Consider the following 19678-nt stretch of genomic DNA (forward strand, 5'->3'; position numbering starts at 1 on the left):
TCCAGTCCTTAAAAAAAGTCAATATTTTCTAAAACCTGTGCAAATGAATATTTTAATAACTCCCTGGTCACATAGGCGCTGACATGAAGAAAGCATTGGTGTGCTGAAAGTTGCTAGTCATCCTGTATATGCGGGACTCAAACGCTTACACAGGAGAGGGAGGATGCATTGTTTTGTTTTTTTCTGAAATTATTGGAGAGAGGGCTCAGCCCTTTACAAAATTTATTGGGGGGGGGGGTCAAATTACCTCAGCCCTAGTTTCCTATGACTTTGGTTCAGGTAGAGAAGTAAGTGGTTCACGTTGGAAGGCAAGGAATCAACTTCCACCTATTGGTTAAAATTAATTAAGAGTTCCAGACCTGGTACATTTTCATTAATGAGCATCATTTTAAACAATTTTTTTCAAGAATAGCAGTAAAAATAGACTTCAGATCTGAAACTGTGTCCATCTACAAAAATGGCAGGTGTCGTACAAGTCTTAGGATTTCATTTTCCAAAATCATAGCAGTTTTCATCTTTAACAGCTTCTCCAGCTTGCGCTATAGCCTCTCAAAAATCAACTTACTAAAGCCAACTCCTTCACTTTAGGACCACCAAAACTACAGTAAATTGAAAAACCATGTATACTTTGACCTCCCCAAAAATCAGTGCAGGGGGGAATTAATGTATTTTCATGCAATATGAAAATTAAAATGAAAAATTATTCAAACTTTCTGATCCATTTTTCTTTCTGATTCTCCAAGCTCTACATTGAATGCCAAGTTCCATCCATTGCACTACTGATACAACACTTTTAAAAAGCTTTGGTGATGGTTTTGGTGGAAACAGAATTCGATGTCTTTTAAATCCAGGCCAATGTTATGTTTATTTTAGGCACCGCTTTTTGTTCTTTCTTTCTTTTCGAAACTCATCCATTCCTTAAATATCTAAATTCCTCAAATAATCTTGTTGTTGATGCTCACATCTAAAGGGTGTAAAATCAAGGTCAATCTACCAGGTGTCAAAGCCAATGATGCTTTTGATTTTTTCGCATTACCTTTAATATCATCGGTTCTGTATGCAGAAAATACAGTTACAAAAATCTCTCTACTGATTAGGTAACACATCTATAGCTACAAAAATTAATCTACTTATTAGTGACAGCATTTAAATTAGTCCAATGACATCACAGATTTTCAGGCTAGCCGTGCAGAGGCCATGTAGCTATATGATTTAGTAAAGTGGAGGGTCGATATTTTCTCCTCAAAAACTGACTTGTGAGCTGACCCTCCACCCAAATTGAGGATTAAGTTTTTCAACAAAAAAACTTACTTAAATAACTCTTGATCATTACTTAATAGTTACTACAATCTCAGCAATATTCCTGTGATTATGCTTGAATTTGAGGAATGTGCATCTTTTGCAAAAAATTTTATAACTTGGGAGTTTTTGTCAGTCAGGGTATTGTTTTTTATAATATAAACAAAATAGTTATTAAATAAATTACTCTTCTTAGAGGGCACTGGCACTTCTTATGATCAGATTTATCTGAAATTTGGTATTTAGGTTATTCAGATCATGAAAAAGAGATTTAAAATCATATATAACATTCATATTTCTCAATTTCCTAGTGTTAGGTACAAATATGTTGTTTTAGAGATGGAAAAAGCAGGGTGTTTTTTTTAGAGATTAAAAAATTTTAAGTTTCAGTTCCATATCTTACATTTGTTAACAAGTTCAACAATTGTTCAAATTGTGTGACAAAATAATAAATTTAAAAATTAATCTAGAAAATATATGACATTGACAAGCAATGTTGATGTTTTCATCTGGGGTGGGGGAAGCAAGTAAAATGTTTTTAAGAGTGCTATGGAATAAAATCTAGCAATAATGGCAATTCCTCTTACCCCTTTTCTAAAATAAAAAATTGAGAAATTTAATGACACTGCAAGATACCTCAGTATTCTGAACACCTCCCTACATAAGAAGATTTTGAATGGATCTATTCATAATCCCACAACACAGAATTCACATAATACTGTACTTCTATACTTTGGACTGTTCTCTAATTTGGACAGATGTTAATGAAACCATAGGTGTTCAGCTTGGACAGGTTTCACTGTACATAGCATGTGTGGTCTAATCAGTAATATTGAAGTAGAGAATTGAGTTAAAAAAGTGAAATAGCTTAAAGATTTCTTCATTTAGCAGGGCTATTCATCTGTATTTGAAATATCACCTTGAAGTTTAAAATTTAAGTTAGAAGATCTAAATCAACACTGTTACCATACAGAATTTACACAGCCAGCCACAAAAGATTATTTTTCTTTAGATTCAGTATACAGAGTAGTAAGAAAAGTCCTAGGTCACATTTTACTATAGAACCGATGATTCTAGAGACATACTTCCAATTAAAAAAGTATCCAAAGAACATGTAGATCTTAGATGCATCATCCATATTGCAAGAGGTTGGTATAATTACATTAAAATACAAAAACTAACTTTTTTATATGGACACTCTGTCCTCAAAAACCCAATTAAAAAGTTGTTGCCTTTTTTTTCTTAACAAAACATGGAATTTACAAAAAGCCAATTTCTCTCTAAGGGCAATATTCATTGTCATATTTAAATTTACAAATTGGAGAAAAATTGGGAAAGAACAGCATAAATAAGGGAGAAAACATTGTCCATCAGTTTTTGTTGTTCTTTCTCTATTTTTCAAAAATTGTTGAATTCAAATATCTCAATGAATATTACACTTACAAACGTGGAATTTTTTTGGTTGACCTCAGAAGTGATAAGGCAACAACTTTCTAATTGGGTTTTTGAAAACAGTGTCCATATAAAAAAGTCAATTTTTTTCTTTTAATAACTACACAACCCTGTGCAATATGAATGATGTTACTACCATGTATAAATAAATGTGTATGTAATTAATTTTAAACCAGTTTAAATTTTTTCTTGTTCAACCAGACTATCTTGTAATAAACTGGTACTGGCTTCAGTTTAGAGAGGTTCTACTATATACTTGACAACATTAACTATTAAAAATTATACTCCATTTTCTTTAGTATAATGTCTCCATATAAAAATAACATGCCTCAAACCATTTAATGTTTTATTATTACATACCATCTTATTCTTTACACAGTACCCTGAAATCTTGGTTGTGATAGAATCAGTATTGATGGTGGAGATGTAGATATTGTTTCTGATTTATGGTTTTTATTAATCAGGATGTTGCAGATTCTCGAGGAAAAAGTATTAAAAGGCCTCACAATGGTGATCTTGATAATCCTGAAAGGGAGCTTAGGTGAGATTAGTGTTTCGATTTCAATTAAATTTTTGGCATTTAAATTATGCTATTATGTCTCTTATGGATGAAATTATTTATTCAATTTGTAAATTGATTGTGATTAAAAATTCTATTTTTATATTATTAAGACGCAAGCAACGTGTAGAAAAACGTCTTATTGAAAGGGAAGCAGGAGAAAAAATGAATGGTGATGATGAAGACTGTTACTTTGACATGATTGAGTTTGCAGAAAAATACTTCAACTGCCATATGAGAGATTTTGGTGGAACAGTGATGAGAACTTTGACTCGAAGACGAAAGTCATCAGGGGACATAATACCTAAATATGAGATGGTAACATATACTAGAAGTAGTACCATACCAACATCACATGTTCACATGTATGATCCAGAAAATGTTCAGCTAGCATGCTCTATATTTAAGGTAAATAATTTTATGTTCAGCGTAAGAAACATAATTTATATTTAAAACAGACAAGGCTTTTGCAGCCATAATTTAAAGAACAATTCGTTACTTTCTGGATATTGGGTTAGTATAGTTGAATGTTTTTTCTTTTTGACTTTTCATTCACACAAGTGGCAAGCATTTTCAAGAAATAAGTTAAGTCTCTGAAATGAGTCTTTTACATTTCTACCAGACATTATAAGAGACTTATTTCTTTAAAATGCTTCCCACATGTGCAAACGAAGCATCAAAACGGGAAAAAAAAGAACATATCAGCCTAATATCCCAAAAACAATGAACTGTTCTTAATAATTTGTTGTTAGCATTTGTCTAACATTTATGTTTTCATTGCAGAAACAAAAACGTATCTGAACAAATCTATTTCCCAACATGCCTGAAAAAGGAAAAATTTTGACTGGGCATGTTTTTTTTTTTCAACCACGTGAACAACACTAGTATATAAAATATTGATTTCAGGCATATGTGCTATTAAAAGTCTGTCATCTAAATTTTTAGAGATTTTTCCAGCCCTAGTATCAAGTTATTTATAACCAGTATCGAAAGTTAAGGTATTGTAGCTATAGAAACAGAATATAATTTAAGCTCAGTGATCCATTTAATTTTTTTCCACCTGTGTGGATATGTTTATTTCTTTTTTCTATCCTGTATGATAATATAATGAAAAAGCCCAATATATACATTTTTGTAGTCCCACACATCTCTAAAGGTATGCCTACGTATGCTTACTCACTTTGACTGTGGTGTAATAGATGAATATACTTCGACTCTTCTTTTTTTTCTGCTTCTTTTTCTATCTGTGCAAAACCCGGTTGTGATCACAGCACCCCTGCCCTTCACCATACTAGATGATGGACGTGCAATCATATACCAACCTTGGGCCTCCCATGTTTGACTTCATCTTGTGCGTATTACTTGACTCACTATGAAATATTTTTTGACATCCATACATATTAATGGGAATATGCAACAAACCACTCAAGGATAACGAATACAATTAGCTTATACATATAGCTAATACATGGGTACAATATATCAATACAAGACTAGACATATTTTAGATTTTACTTTTTTTAATGTTTGCTGTTACAATATTACAGTATCTAAAAACAGGTTGTACAGGTATTGAAATATTTTGGGATTTGTCATCAATGAAAAATTCTCACATGAACTCATTAATTGACTTATTTCATTTATCTGTTTCCTTTCAGCTAGTTCAGTATATGATTTCTTCTTTAGTTTTCAGTCTCATGAAATTAGGTTTTCAAACGGCAAATATTTTTGCTATCTACATAACACTTGAAATTAATTTTTTGTTTCGCCTTCACAAAGTCTGCATTGTATTTATATCCAGGTGGGCGCTGTAGCCCAGGTCGATAAGATACTCGCCTAAAGTACCAAAGGATGTTTAGAGGTGTCGTGAGTTTGATACCCGGTTCGTCCTTGTCTGAAAACTTTCCTGACACGGGTGCAGCAAAAATGGCGACATGATTGCAGAAGAAATTGCTACCGCAGGGAGTCCCCCATCGAGGGGTTAGTGCACCAACCTCTCGATGAGTATAAAAAACAAGCCTGCCGTTCGAAATCTGCAGTAAATTGTAGGTCCCGGTCTAATTAGCCCTCATGTGCAGAAAATGACTGTGTTGCAACAAAAATTATTAAATGATGAATATTTATATCCAGGTGCCCATGTCACAGTCTAGCAAGTTTATCATGAAGTTTGCAAGTAGCATCCTTTTTTGGGAGATTATAACAGGTGCAGACACTAAGCAGCTGATTGAATTTTTACAGCCATCATGAGTTTGATTATTGAGTCAGTTTCTCAAACACTGGTAGTTGGTATTATCAGGATATATTAGATCAGTTTCCTAAATTTTTTATTCCATCACCGTGGCCTTCAGAAAATTTTTTCTCAGGCTCTCTTCCCCCCCCCTCCCCCTCCTCAAGCCAACCCATAGGATCCTATGTTATACCTATTATGATTATGTTGATGATTCGGTTGCATGAGGATAATGATGGCTGATTATAAAAAATTTATTTAATTACTAAAACAATCAACAATGCTAAACCCTATTACAAAGCCAGACATAACGGAGACAGATCTGTCTCCGTTATGTCATGATTGCGATGCTATCATATTAATTTTAATTAATATGATAGTCCCAAATTAATCAATTTATTAAAATCTTTTTTTTTTTCTTTTTAAACACTATTTTGACATACAATAAACACAAATCAATAAAAAAAATGTTTTTTAAATAGTCAGTTTTGGCTCGGGTATGAAGAGGTTAACTAGCATTCAGAATTCTCCCCTTGGCTGGCAGTAGCAGAGTCATTCTATTGATTCTTTTCTTTATTCTGATGTCAACCATAGAACTGAGAGGGTCATGTGGTCCTCAATGCAAGAGGGTCCAAGTTAATCTTAACTTTATTATCTCTTCTCTGTTGTTTTGGGTATTTGAAGATCTCTATTGCCTCTCTGTATATTCAAGGGAAAAATAGTCTTTGGCAGATAGAATCTCAGTTTATTTGAATTAGATTGGATGGCCATTAGTATTAGCAGTTTTAAAGCATACTATCAATAATGGCTATCTGGACCCTAACCAATGCACATTGCTAACTATTGAAAGTTTGAGGCTGTTCTGCTCTCCCCTTAATATTTTTATTAATTTTTCTTTCAATTTTTTATTTGCATTTTTTATAAAGACTTCATGGTGATTTTAAAAGTTATTGCTTATAGTAAGATGAGAGATTTATATCTACCAGATAATTTTTTTCATCGAATAATGTAAAATATAATAACAACATAAGCTAGTGGTTCTCAAACTTTTGCCACCCATGGCTCCCTTGCCATTAGAACATTTATCCACGGTTTCCTAGAACAGTCTAAAAAAGAATCTTGACAAAGGTTATGAATGCCCGTGGAGCTATGACAGATGATTTGAGAAACACTGTTATAATTTTTACGTATTTCAAAGAGATCTATGTGGTCAGTCTAATGCAGTGATTCCCAACGTGGGCGTTAACGCCCCCTTGGGGGTGATGGAAAGTTCCAGGGGGGCTGTAGAAGCTACGAGTATAACATTGGATCCTATGGGTTGGATTGCGATGGGAGAAAAAAATTTCTGAAAAAGGGGGTGATGGGACAAAAAAGGTTGGGAAACTATGGTCCAAAGCAGTGTTTCCCAAAGTGGGCAATATCGCCCCCCTAGTGGGCGATGGAATGGTCCAGGGGGGCGATGGAAACTACGGACTTAACATAGGATCCTATGGGTTCACTTGAGTTGGGGGTGATGAGAGGAAAAAAATTGCTGATGAAGTGGGGCGATGGAACAAAAAGTTTGGGAAACTATGGTCTAAAGAGACATCGTGTGCATGTGTTAGAACACATCCATGATCAAACTAGCATTCAAACCCAGACCTGAACTGCCAAAGACTAACACACTAACCACATGACTGCCAGGTATAACTATGAGCTCTTAGAGCAAAATCATAAAAACTTATTATCTCTCATTTCGTTTTTTTCCTTTTGGTAAATAGAGAAAAAATTTTAAAACTAATTTCATCAATTTTTTTCCTTTCTCTTTTAAATATAGGAGTTATGTAGGTTTCTCCGAGGAGATTTGAAACCAGAAATAGAAGTCCAGTTAATTCAATCTATAGTTAGCCATGGAATAGATCGTGAAGAACTTCGTGATGAAATATTAGTTCAGCTTGTTCGCCAGTCAACTAACAATCCTTGTAAAGATGCAACATTGAGAGCATGGCTGCTTATGTGTTTGTGTGTTGTTGCGTTTTATCCTAGCAAAACGTTTAACAAGGTAGGATGTTTTTTTATAAGTAACTGCATGTATGATATGAAAAGTAATTGTAAACATTCTGATCATGAAATTCGAACATACTATACATAATAAACATATATCTAAATGTTTGAGGTGTGTGAATGTGATGTGTTATTTATTTTAAGTGCTGTCATTTATCTACCAAATCAGAGCGACAGTGGCAGATGCTGGAGTTTTTGGGTTGTGGATCTGCTTGATCTTTAGGGAGAGATCAGGTAACTTTTCCTTTGCAACTGGAATTAGTGAAGTGGATAGACGAGATTAACATGTTGGAAAATCAGCATGGGTGGTTCGGGAAGATGAAGTCTTGTAACCAACCTGATTTGCCTTTATGATCACGTAACTAAGGCTTTGAGAAAAGGCAAAAACATCAATGTTGTTTATCTTGATTTCCAGAAGGCATTCGACTGGGTCCAACATGGTATACTCTTGAAGCAATTTTTCTTTTTTACATGAGATTGGGAGCAACTTGTTGAATTGGATAGAATCATGATTGAGAGATAGGTCACAATGGGTTATGGTGAACAGGGAATTTTCTGATTGAGCAGGTTTAAAGAGTGTAGTCCCTCAAGGAAGTGTCCTTGGGTCCATACTTTTTTAAATTTTTATTGATGACCTTGATCAGGGTATCAATGGGATTGTTAGCAAATTTGCAGAAGATGTAAAGCTAATGGGGATAGTCCAGAATCAAAGTGATAGGGAGTTATGTTAGACCAGTGTTTCTCAACCGCCGGGCCGTGACATCAATCATACTGGGCTGCGAAAATATATTCATTACCCTTTCATTCCTCAAAGCATTTCCACGCGAATAACTAATTGGTTTACTTCACCACTATGGAAAATATTATTTGAATTTTTCAGTCAAAAAATCATACAAGGGTAAAGATGAAAAAACCTTCCTATAGTTCTAGGACAAAAAGCTTCCAGCTGCAACCCTAAATTATACAAATTTGGAGGATCCCTCCTCCCCTATCACACTGAAAATAACTCGTTTTGTTGCCAAGCCCCAAGGAAGGGAAACGTGTCTCTGGTCACCGCCATATTTTTAATAGTATTTTTTTTCTTTTCACAATTTTGAGTACCCGTTGTCATAGAACCCGAACAATACAGCAGGGGAAAAAATTTCCCATACTCTCGGTCCCTCTTTTCTGAAAATATTCTACTGCTTCAGGGTTCTCTGTTGACAACCAAATGACCTTGCTGTTTGCATGTTCGCTATTTGCCATTATAGGCACCACAGAAAATGCCCTGAAGACAATAATGCCATGAGAAAACTCGCTATCTGTAGAATTCCTTGGAGACTGTGCTACTCGCCAGTGACCAAGCTGCGTAACTTCAAACAGGAGTAATTATAAGTGATTGGGAATTTCCAGGCAATAGAAAACCACCTTCGACCATTGGACCCGGTATTTATAACCAGTGGTAAAAACCTCTAGCAGTCCTGCTATAAGAATGGAGTATGTATTCACCTGTTCTCGGAAATGAACGAAGTATTTTACATATGCGTGGCAAATGTCAGTGAAGCCCCTGCATGTTTACCAAAAATATTGTTTTGAATTGGTCATCAAGGTGCACATAACTAGGGGGTGTTGATAAAGAATACTATTTTTTTTTTTTGTGCAAAAACACAGTAAATTACGTTAAGAAAGTTTTTGTTTCAATTTCTTTCCAGTGACGTATTTTTCATTTTTACTCAAATGATAAATTTTTTAAATTTATTAAGTTACACAATTTAACAGAAGCCTCTGTCATGAATATACCAGAACGAGTGTTTCGCCAAAATTGAAAAATTTTCTGCTTTTCAGCTGACTTTTATGGTGAGTTACAACATACACAACCTTTTTTATATCATTACCTACTTTCTAGCTAAGATTGAATACAAAATTTGATCGTAAAATATATTTTCCACTAAATTATTAAAAAAGTGCTAATTAATAAGTATTGCATTGATGTCAGCACAAATAAATTTAATTGCCTACTGTTAATGTGGAGCTTCAAATCATGCAAACTATGTGAAATTATTCGATAAAATTGAATATTAAGGAACGTTTCAATTGATTTGCGTTCAATTGAATTTTCTAATGAAGTTGAGGTGCCAAAACGAGAAAACATTGAGGGGGCTAAAAGTTTCCATTTGCCCTGTGTATAGGGGCTAAATCCCTTATGCGGGAGAGGGAGTGATGCGTTGCATTGTACATTCATTAATTATTGGGGAGCTGAGCCCCCATGTAAAATTTATTGGGGTGCTCAAACAGCCTCAGTAGTCAGGTTCCAGCGCCTATGCAATGAGAATGTTTACTGCAGTTGCTGATGAAAAACTTTGTTTATGTTTTGACTTCTGCACGTTATTAATACAGTACCAAAAAGAAAAAAATGTTACATCAGTCTGTAAGATAATAATGAATTCAATTCATTAAAACAATTTTAATTAATTGAAATGGTTTAAATTAATTAATAAATTAATTGAAAAAATTGAAATTAATTAATAGGTTGACTTAAATTGATTAATAGATTAATTAAAAGGGTTTAATTAATTAATTGACTAAAGGGGTTTTGAATAATTAATCAAATAATTAGCTCGTAATTAAAAGGTAATTGGTTGTTTAGCAATTATTATCTTTTGAATGAGTAAACTATTCCAGACCGGGCCCTAGACTCATAGAAATTTGATTCACCGGGCCGCGGTTCCAAAAAGGTTGAGAACCACTGCTCTAGACCAACTTAAACAGGATTGCAGCAGTGCATGGTCACTCATTTTTGTTATTACCTTTTTATTTTGTTACTTTTATATTTTGTTATTTTGTTGTTGACTTATCAAGATTTTACTGTATGTTGAAAAAAAAAAGATGTTTTTGATCTGATTATGTTGTTTAATATTATTTTATTACTTAATATCATTATATTATTTAATTATTCAATATTATTATACTATCTAATATTAATATATTTTTATTTATAATTGAAATGCATACTGAAGAGAGGAGACGATACATTCTTCTTATTGCATAGATCTTTTGATTATCGAACTAATGCCAATAGGCTTTATGTACTACCTAAATGTATTGCATAATGAAAAAAGAGGACACAATATAGTTTTTCATACTAACCATCCCTCTGATTGTTGATTCCTTCTGATTTTGTTATTTTAAATCATTTTATTTTTTACTCCCAGTGTTTTAACCATGTTTTTCTATCTGTGTTCACCTTCTCCATCATTAGCCCGAATAATTGAGGTTCTACTGTATTTATCATTTTGTGTTGCATTTATACTTTTTCAAGAACACCGTTCATGGGCTAGAGGTTGTGTTCACCTCAGTCTTATAAGTATTATGCTGACTATATTAGGGATAGAAAAGATGAGGCCACAAATATAACACATAAAATTTCTATTCTGATGTATGATTTTTCTGGTTTTACTTATTGTTGTATTTTTGTGCAGTATTTTAACAGTTTTTTGAGAAAGAATTTAAGAGAAGATGGAACAGTTGCAAGATATGCACAATGGTGTCTCGATAACCTCCACAGTACTAAAGTTACACCACGGAAAATGCCTCCTTCATCATTAGAAATAAGTGTGAGTAATATTTTTTCTCCCCAACTATAATATTATGGCAAAACCCTCATAATGGTCACTTTGTAGATGTGGTCATCATCTATTTTAGATAAGTAAAAATTAGCTGAATAAAAATTTCTCAGGCTATTAAAGTATGCATCACGAACTCCCTGCTCAACCACCACTCTCAGATATGGTCACAAACACTATAAACTATTTTTCACCATTGCTCTCTCAGAATTAAAACCCACATATAGACACAAATAGTTCAGTTTGAATATTTCATATATTAATTCTAGTATATATTAATTGAATATTAAGTTATAATGAATATTTATTTTATGAAAATAATTTTTTGTTGTGTTACTTTATCACTATATAATAACTATGTGAATTTCATTTCAAGTAGCCTAGGCCCTTAAAAAATGTTGCTTTCAGATATTAATATCTGTACCATCAGAAGGGGTTACTTTGCTCTACTTTTCTGATTTTTTTTTAATATCAGTCTTGAGGTATCTAATATGCTCCAAACAAAATTATCTTTGGTGTGTGCTTTGTTGAGACATCATAAATAAAAAATGTGAAGTAGTTACCTGTGATGAGGTAAAGGGGACATAATCTTTTCTTTTTTTTTTTGAAAAGTGGGGCAAAGTTACCCAGGGTGGTAACCTTGATCTTATTGACCAAGGGAAGCCTGCGACTTTTGTTTTATTGGCTCAAAGGGTCTCTGGAACACAAAGGAGGTTAAGAACCCCTGCTGGAGAGATTGACATATACAAACCTTAATACGCAGTGATTATTCAATTCCCCTTGTAGCGTTTAACTGGCAAATCTTTGATCCTAGAGACTTACTTCCGATTAGAAAAATTATACAAATAACGTGTAGAACTCAGATATGCCATTCATGTTGCAAGGGTTTGTATAGTTATTAAAATAAAAAAAAATGAACTTTTTACAGAGACACCCTGTCCTCAAAAACCCATTTAGAAAGTAGTTGCCCTGCCTCTCCTGAGGCTAAAAAAGAAAATTCCATGTTTCCAAGTGTAATATCCAATGAGCCATACCTTTTCTTCAAAAACTGAAGAAAGTTGGGACAGAACAGTATAATTAAGGGAAAAGAAGTGTTGTTCATTAGTTTTGCTGTTTCTTCCCAGTTTTTCAATTCAAATACTTCAGCAAATATTGCACTTGGAAACATGGAATTTTTGTTGTTGGTCTCAGGAAAGATAGGGCAACAACTTTCTAATTGGGTTTTTAAGGACGGTGTTGATATAAAAAGTAAATTTCTTTATTTTAATAACTATACAACCTCTTGCAACATGAATGATATATCTGAGTTCTACAGGTTACTTGGATAATTTTTCTAATTGGAAGTATGCCTCTCTAGGCCGGGGCCACTTAAGCTCATTTGCCGCTCGGGTGAAAAGCCTCATATGTCTGCCACCCCTAAATACAACCCCAGTGAGATACTGAGAGAGATTAAGCCTGACAACTTTGGGATCAACCTGATTTTTCTTATCCATCCATAGCCATTGTTTACCCTACAAAGTACCTTTAACCATACATCCTGCTTTCAAAAGTAGTTGTCGTGTTTTTTTGGTCCTGGGTTATTTCACTGTTCTTAATCATGCCAGATAAGTTTTCCACTTAACCATTCTTATTTGATGAGCCATGATATTTTCCTTCTTTTTGTGAATGAATTTTTGAATATTAATCTTAAATTTATGACATAGAGGTTAACCTTGCTAACGACAAAATACCCCTTTTAAAGTTCCCAGGGCAGAAACTAAGGGTTCTGGTGCTGCAGGCCCTCGATAAATTAGAACCCGAATTCTTTCTTTGACCGCTCCTGAAAAATTAATGTGTGAGGGCACCAAACTGCATACTTGCTCCATGTAAATCTATTCTTGTCTCTGGTGTCACTGCTCGAGTCTTTGTCTGTTCCATCATGTTTTCTTATCTTAGATATGGCTCAAGAGTGGCAGCGTGTGGTGCTTTGTTGATTTTTATTATTCCAAAATTTACAGATTTATAAATCTAAACAAAAGCCGCTAACAAACTGCCACCCGGACACAATGCACCCCTTGCACCCTTGCTCTCTAGCCACTCCTACCTCTAGGATCAATGGTGCCATAGTAAAATGCAGCAAGAGGAATTAAGTAATCACCCTATATATCTATAATTCCAGTAATTGAATTTATACATGAGTTGTTTTAAAAGTAAAGACCATTTAATTAAAAAAAAGAGCAAATTTCATCAAGTCATTCATGTGCGTTATGTTCAGCTGGTTTTTTGAGCCATGTTAAGGCAATATTACATCATGGGTTCACTTTTGTATGACAGTGAATGATGATAAGTGGAAAAATAAACATTCCTGCCAAATAGGGAGGAATTTTTTTATTATAAACATGACCTGTATTTAAGTATTGAAATATTTTAATTTTGGCTGTTTAAGTTTTGTTATAAGGCTCAAACCATATTGATTTGGAGCTTAAAAATTATTATTATTTACAAAACTAATCAATAGTTTTATTTAACACAGTCCCAACTTTTTGATTATAATGTCTTGTTTTTTAAATAAGCTCACTTTACTTGAAATTGTTATCTTCATTCTAATCAGATATATGAACTTTGCATAATCTTGTGATTACGAACACAAATAGGATGTGTAACTTTTTTTTTATGATATACATTCTTATTCAGTCCAGATTTACTCCACATATTTGTTGTTGTAGATTTGAATTTAAATGGACTTAAACACTATATTTAGTGCTGATCAACAATTTTTAGATGACAGTTGCCGTATTTTGGCAGTTTTAGAAACAATTAACAATTTTTTTGGTGTTAATTTGTAATGTCCCTTATTTCTTTGTATATTTACTGTTCAAAATCCTGTATTTGTCTTGATGAAATATGATTGCTATAATAAACTGATGGCAATCATATTTCTTTTTTCCTAAATGCATGTCAAGGACGTGGGTTCGATTCCCTGCAGTGGCAGTTGAATTTTCTCTCTGTCCAAAATATATCTTTGCATCAGCCAGCTGTTAAAAACCTTTGTATGGATAGCCAAGAGTGACATCATCCTCGGATATAATGTTATATTTTATGTTGCTGTGAAATAATTAAAAAATATATAACTTTATTTATTGTTTTCTGTGACTGAGAAAATATTTCATTCAGGCTGTCAGAAACCTTGGAAATCTTGTTTGCCGATTTTATTTTATGGATGGACGAACGAAAGCTATTGATGTTCACCCTTCAGACACTGCTATGGATGCTATGCAACAGTTAGCCATTAAAACTGGTCTCCGCAATTTAGATGGCTGGGCACTTTATGAAGTGAGTCTTTACAATTTTCTCTTGCACTATCTAAACATGCATACTTCTGTTGCATGCTGAAATTATTATTTTTAATTGATACTTGATGATGCGGATGCAGAAAAAACATCTACAGTGTGAAAAAACATCCACAGCTATGTGTGTCATTCTGACACACATAGCTCTTTGATGTTTTTTGGTGAAAGATCATGTTAAATTGAAGAAGTATGAATAGCATGAAAACGACGACAATTCTACTATATCTTATTTTGGCTAAATTAATACTTTGATAAAATATCAAATATTATTGATTGTTAAATTTCTTCTACTATCTATAGGGTGAAAAAGTTTTCTACAAATTAAGCAATAATTATGTAGTTGTAAAATATTATTTATTTTCATTTTTTAAGTATACAAATGCTTACTCAACTACAGTTGTGCAGTAATAGTAGATTATTCACAATAAATCATAAGATTTATGTTTTAAAAGTGTGAAAAACACAATACAGAAAATTAAAAAGTGTAAAAAAATATCACATAGTATGATATACCAGTGGCATATCATGTTATTGTTAAAATTAGTGTAAAAGATGAATGATATTTTCAATTTCGAACTCATTTTGAACATTGTGTTTCAGAGCACTCCTGAATATGAACATGTGATCAAAGGCTATGAATATCTAGCTGACATTATAACAAACTGGGAGCTGTAAGTTTTAAAATTTACCTCCAAACTATTAAACTAGTCTTTTTGAACTTTTAAATGCTGTTAAACCTTTTGAATTAAATACTAAGTAGCAATAGACTGAATCCGGGGTTCCCAAACTATGCTGTGTGATAAAACAAAGATTTCTTAGTGCTCTATGATGAGATGTTGGAAAATAAATTATTTATTCATGTATTTCAAAAATTTACATTTATTCCCAGTTAAAACTGAACTACCTTCTTTTGCATCACACATTGTGCAAAATGTTATTTTATTAGGATGAAATGTATCGGAGGAGACATCTGAGCTTTTGTTTTTTCACTAAGCTGCATTTATCAAACCAGTAAGTGAAAAATTCCTGGGAGTATTTCTTTCCGGTTAGGCGCATGCACTAAGACAGTCCTGCACCGCATGCCATCATTAAATTGTGATGAAATTGTTTGATTTCAAGCTTTCAAGCCCGAACATAGTTTCATTTAGGCTCCACAATATCTTTAACTGCCTACCATCCTAGTATAGTTGAAAATGAGTACAGTTACTGCTTCAGAATTTGGAAATAAATTGACAACAATTTTCTTCATACTTTTTTTGTGTGAACTGGTCACTCTTACATTAGTCTGGGTCAAAAAAAAATCAAGTTTTTATTTTCAAATCGCTATAGTGCAAAAAAGTTGCCTCTTTTAATAAAAATAAAAACAATGTAAAAAATTTTAAAATCGGTTGATATGTTCCAGTAGCATATTGTACTTGAAGTTTATAGAAATTGATGAAATCAAACAATTTTCTTAAATTTTTTAATATTAGTTAAAATTCTACAGGTGGCACGCTACAGTTTGTTATTCTTATTTTATGGTTCAATAAAATGAAGCAAATTAAAACATCATTAATATTTCAATGTTTATTGGTTGTGCAACGTTATCAAAAAACAGGAGTTATCTAAATTTTTGCAGCACCAAGTTTCATTGTGCAGCTTTTCGCCTGTTTTGTCAAAACAAAACGACCCAGAATTCATCACTAGAAGGGGGCAGCATGTCAAGGTCCACCCACTCCCTACCCAAATAGCCATCCAAAGTCAGCGTGTGTATCTAATCTAGTCACCAAAACTAGCGTGTTCAAAATCTGACTTTTAGGAGAAATCGGGCATAACTGATCTTAATATTAGCATAGATTTGATGTACATCTTAGCTTCATGTCTACATACTTTGGTTGAATCCTTGATCACAAGTTTTATATATCTCTTGACTGTCTGAGTGTGACTGGGAAACATTGCGATGCCTCTGATGTGGTTAGTGTCGGAATTGTTAAATGATATAATATCATCACATACTTCCCATAGCATTGGGGAAAGGATACAACAGGCAAGTATTCCAGTTAATAATTCCAATTAAATTGGTGGCTTCAAAGTTTATCTTACATAGCATGAAGTGTCTAATGGTTTTTCCTGTAGAGGTGGATTATCTTCCTTTTAACCCTTTGTATCCGACATTGTGAAAAGTAGAATAAGAAGAAAATTATAATAAATTAAAATAAAAGTACAAATGTGATGACAATAATAAATAGCTATCATGTAACTTATTTGGTAGGTCATTTTAGTTCTAATTAAAGACACAAAAAACAATGTTTTTGAAACAGTTAGTTCGAAACAAATTATCTAACCTGGTACTTTAATGTACCATCAGGATATAAAGGGTAAAAAAGTTCTATATCCAAGCTCTCTTGAATGTTTTCTCTGTCATCAACGATCATAGCCAACAGTAAATTTTCAGGGTGTGCAAAGAACACATTGTGTTAAATTACTGGATTAACAACTTTAAGTAAGTTGTCAAATAAATACTGCAATGTTTGAACCGCTGGAAAAACATATTTAGTGCATCACTAAAATACTTATTCTTTTTGATGTGGAACCACATAGACCTGTCAAGATGAAGAAAACTTCAGATTTTTTCTCAGACGAATTTGGTCAATTCATGTAGGCCTACAACCTTAGCACTCTGAATGAATTGGCCGCATTTATTCATTTAGAATGTCACAGACGACCAGGATCTCGATTGAAAAATCATCTGGACAATGCCCCAACTTTATTGCTTTGGATATGTCTAATGAATACAATACTGCTGGTCTTTGCTCAGCATCCTTCTGTCTACTTCTAGAATCAATCTACAGATTCATAATCCACCACAGGGAGCTTTCTCATCCAGTAAGCTGTTATACAATGGGCCTGGAAAAAGGTTTTGGTCCTGTGTATGCACCATCTATATCTGTGGTTCCCAACTTTGAGGCGCAAATGCAAGCCGATCCCCCTGTTAGAAAGTCTCACCATAGAGAGCAACAGGTCAACAATGGTACAAATATTCAATCATTTCACTTCACTCACAATTTCACATGTAGATGGCAGCACTAAAAATTCCCACACAACACTACATATGACTCAGACTGCCAGGTACACACAAGTTGTTCCAGACTTCGTAATGAAGCTGGGCTGAAAGAGATCTTGGCAACGGGATAAGTCTGGTGGCAGAGTCCTGGCATTCATTGATTCATTGCACTATTTGTATGACGGAGTGGGAGTTCGTTGAAGTGTAGTAGATACACAATCCACTACAGTGGTCTTTCCATGTGCAGTTCAAACGTGCTCACTCCTGCCATACTCAGGCAGATGAGAAATGTGCCTAACTTGTTACTGAGGGCTCAACTAAAGTATGTGAATATGAAGCTAGGGATTGCTACATCAGATCTGTGCTATTATAAAAATCAGTCATGCCTGATTTCTCCCGAAAGTTAGACTTCAAATCTGTATACTTGGAAAAGGAACAGTAGAAGAAACTAAAGCCTTGAATCCTAGTTTTCATTTTGATAACTACTTTTAATATATAATGTAAGTTACACACACACACCTACTTCGGATGGTTCATTGAGTAGGGTGTGGGTGGAACTCGACATGCAGCCCCCTCCTAGGGATAAATTCTGGGTCGTTTTGTTCTGACAAAACAGGCGAAAAGCTACACAATGAAACTTGCACAAATTTGGATAATTCCTGTTTTTTGAACACTTTGCGCAACCAATAAACATTGAAATATTAGTGATGTTTTAATTTGTTTTATTTTATTGAACCATAAAATAAGAATAACAAACTGTAGTGTGCCACCTGTAGAATTTTAACTAATGTTAAAAAATTTAAGAAAAATGTTTGATTTCATCAATTTCCATAAACTTCAAGTACAATGCGCTACCGGAACATATTAACTAATTAAACAATTTTTTTACTAAAAGAGGCTACTTTTTTGCGCTATAGTGATTTGAAAATAAAAACTTCATTTTTTTCCACCCACTCTACTGTACATATTTAAGACCCATATTTTACAGATTTTTTTCCTAGTGGAATTCTTTTCATTAATGTATCATATGCATGAATCAGGATTTCCCATTGCCTTTAACAGTATTAGAAAAGTATTTTAATTCACTCAGTGGAATTTCTTCAGAATGAATTGGCACCTAACTTTCTAGTATTATTTTTTCTCAAATATTTTATATATAAATGAATTCATTTAATTGTCAATGTCTCAAATTATTTCCTTATCAAAGAAAGTTAGAAAGTAAATTTCTTTCAGTTTAAAAAAAATAGCACAACCTACCACACACATTTTACCCATGGATCTCTTGTTGATTGGAGAAAGAAGAAAATTCTGATATCTCTACAATTTTCATTTATCAGGAGTGAAATTATTGCAATGTATTTTAGCTGGTAATTTTTCCTATTTACCTTTAGCTGAAATTGGAATTATATCCAATGTACACCATTATCCGCCCCCCCCCCCCCCCAGATTTGCAGTAGTTACACTTTTGCTTATAACATTCCTTATTATGTGTGTTTATGTTTTAGAACTGCTAAGTGAATGCTTTAGTGTTATTTGAATTGAAACTAAATTAAAATTGTTTCTGCTTCCAAGCTACTTCATGTTTGTTTGACATGTTTATAGTGCTTCGGTACATGCAACTCATAAACATTCCTCTGAGGAATTTCTAACAAATTGGTATATGCAGAAACGTGTTGTGTGCGTGTATATGTGTGGCCTTAATGTATTTATGTTGTTGTTATACTTGTTTTGTGTTATATGGTGCTGTCACCTGCCTTCTATATTTTGAAGTGAAAATGGCAAATGTCTGAATTTTCATGTTATAAAAGTATTGCGTTAAAGGTCTGCCTGCTCTCTGTGGAGAAATTTTTCAAATGGAAGATTGTATCTCACATTCATGTCTCGAAGTTGAGTGTTTATAATAATGAATACTTTATGAGTGCTGGTAATGTTATTTTAATATGTTTATGTTTGCAAATTCCTTGAAACCTTTGAGGAGAAAAAAATAATTTTAAAAAGTCTCAATATTTTGTTAGGTTTATACCACTTTTCTCCTCTTTGTAAACTAGTTCTGGTTGCAGTGCTAGGCTTCATAGAACCACCCACCCCTTATGTTTAAGTCCACATATCATTTGGTTAATTCAT

General features: G+C 33.4%; 1 protein-coding gene across 2 annotated transcripts in view; it reads left to right on the forward strand.

Moving 5' to 3' along the window:
- Positions 1–19678, forward strand: part of Myo81F (unconventional myosin 81F) — a 215594-nt gene that overhangs the window by 134651 nt on the left and 61265 nt on the right. For both annotated transcript variants that reach the window (XM_089246115.1, XM_089246116.1), the window contains 6 exons: positions 3216–3292; positions 3424–3718; positions 7354–7578; positions 11039–11173; positions 14336–14494; positions 15112–15182. In XM_089246115.1, the coding sequence (XP_089102241.1) occupies positions 3216–3292; positions 3424–3718; positions 7354–7578; positions 11039–11173; positions 14336–14494; positions 15112–15182 (962 nt within the window). The remainder of the gene's footprint in view (positions 1–3215; positions 3293–3423; positions 3719–7353; positions 7579–11038; positions 11174–14335; positions 14495–15111; positions 15183–19678) is intronic.

Source organism: Pholcus phalangioides, unplaced genomic scaffold (genome assembly GCF_987345545.1).
Source record: "Pholcus phalangioides strain wild (caught in Gottingen) unplaced genomic scaffold, Ppha-v1.0 ptg000017l_1, whole genome shotgun sequence".
Classification (NCBI taxonomy): Eukaryota; Metazoa; Arthropoda; class Arachnida; order Araneae; family Pholcidae; genus Pholcus; species Pholcus phalangioides.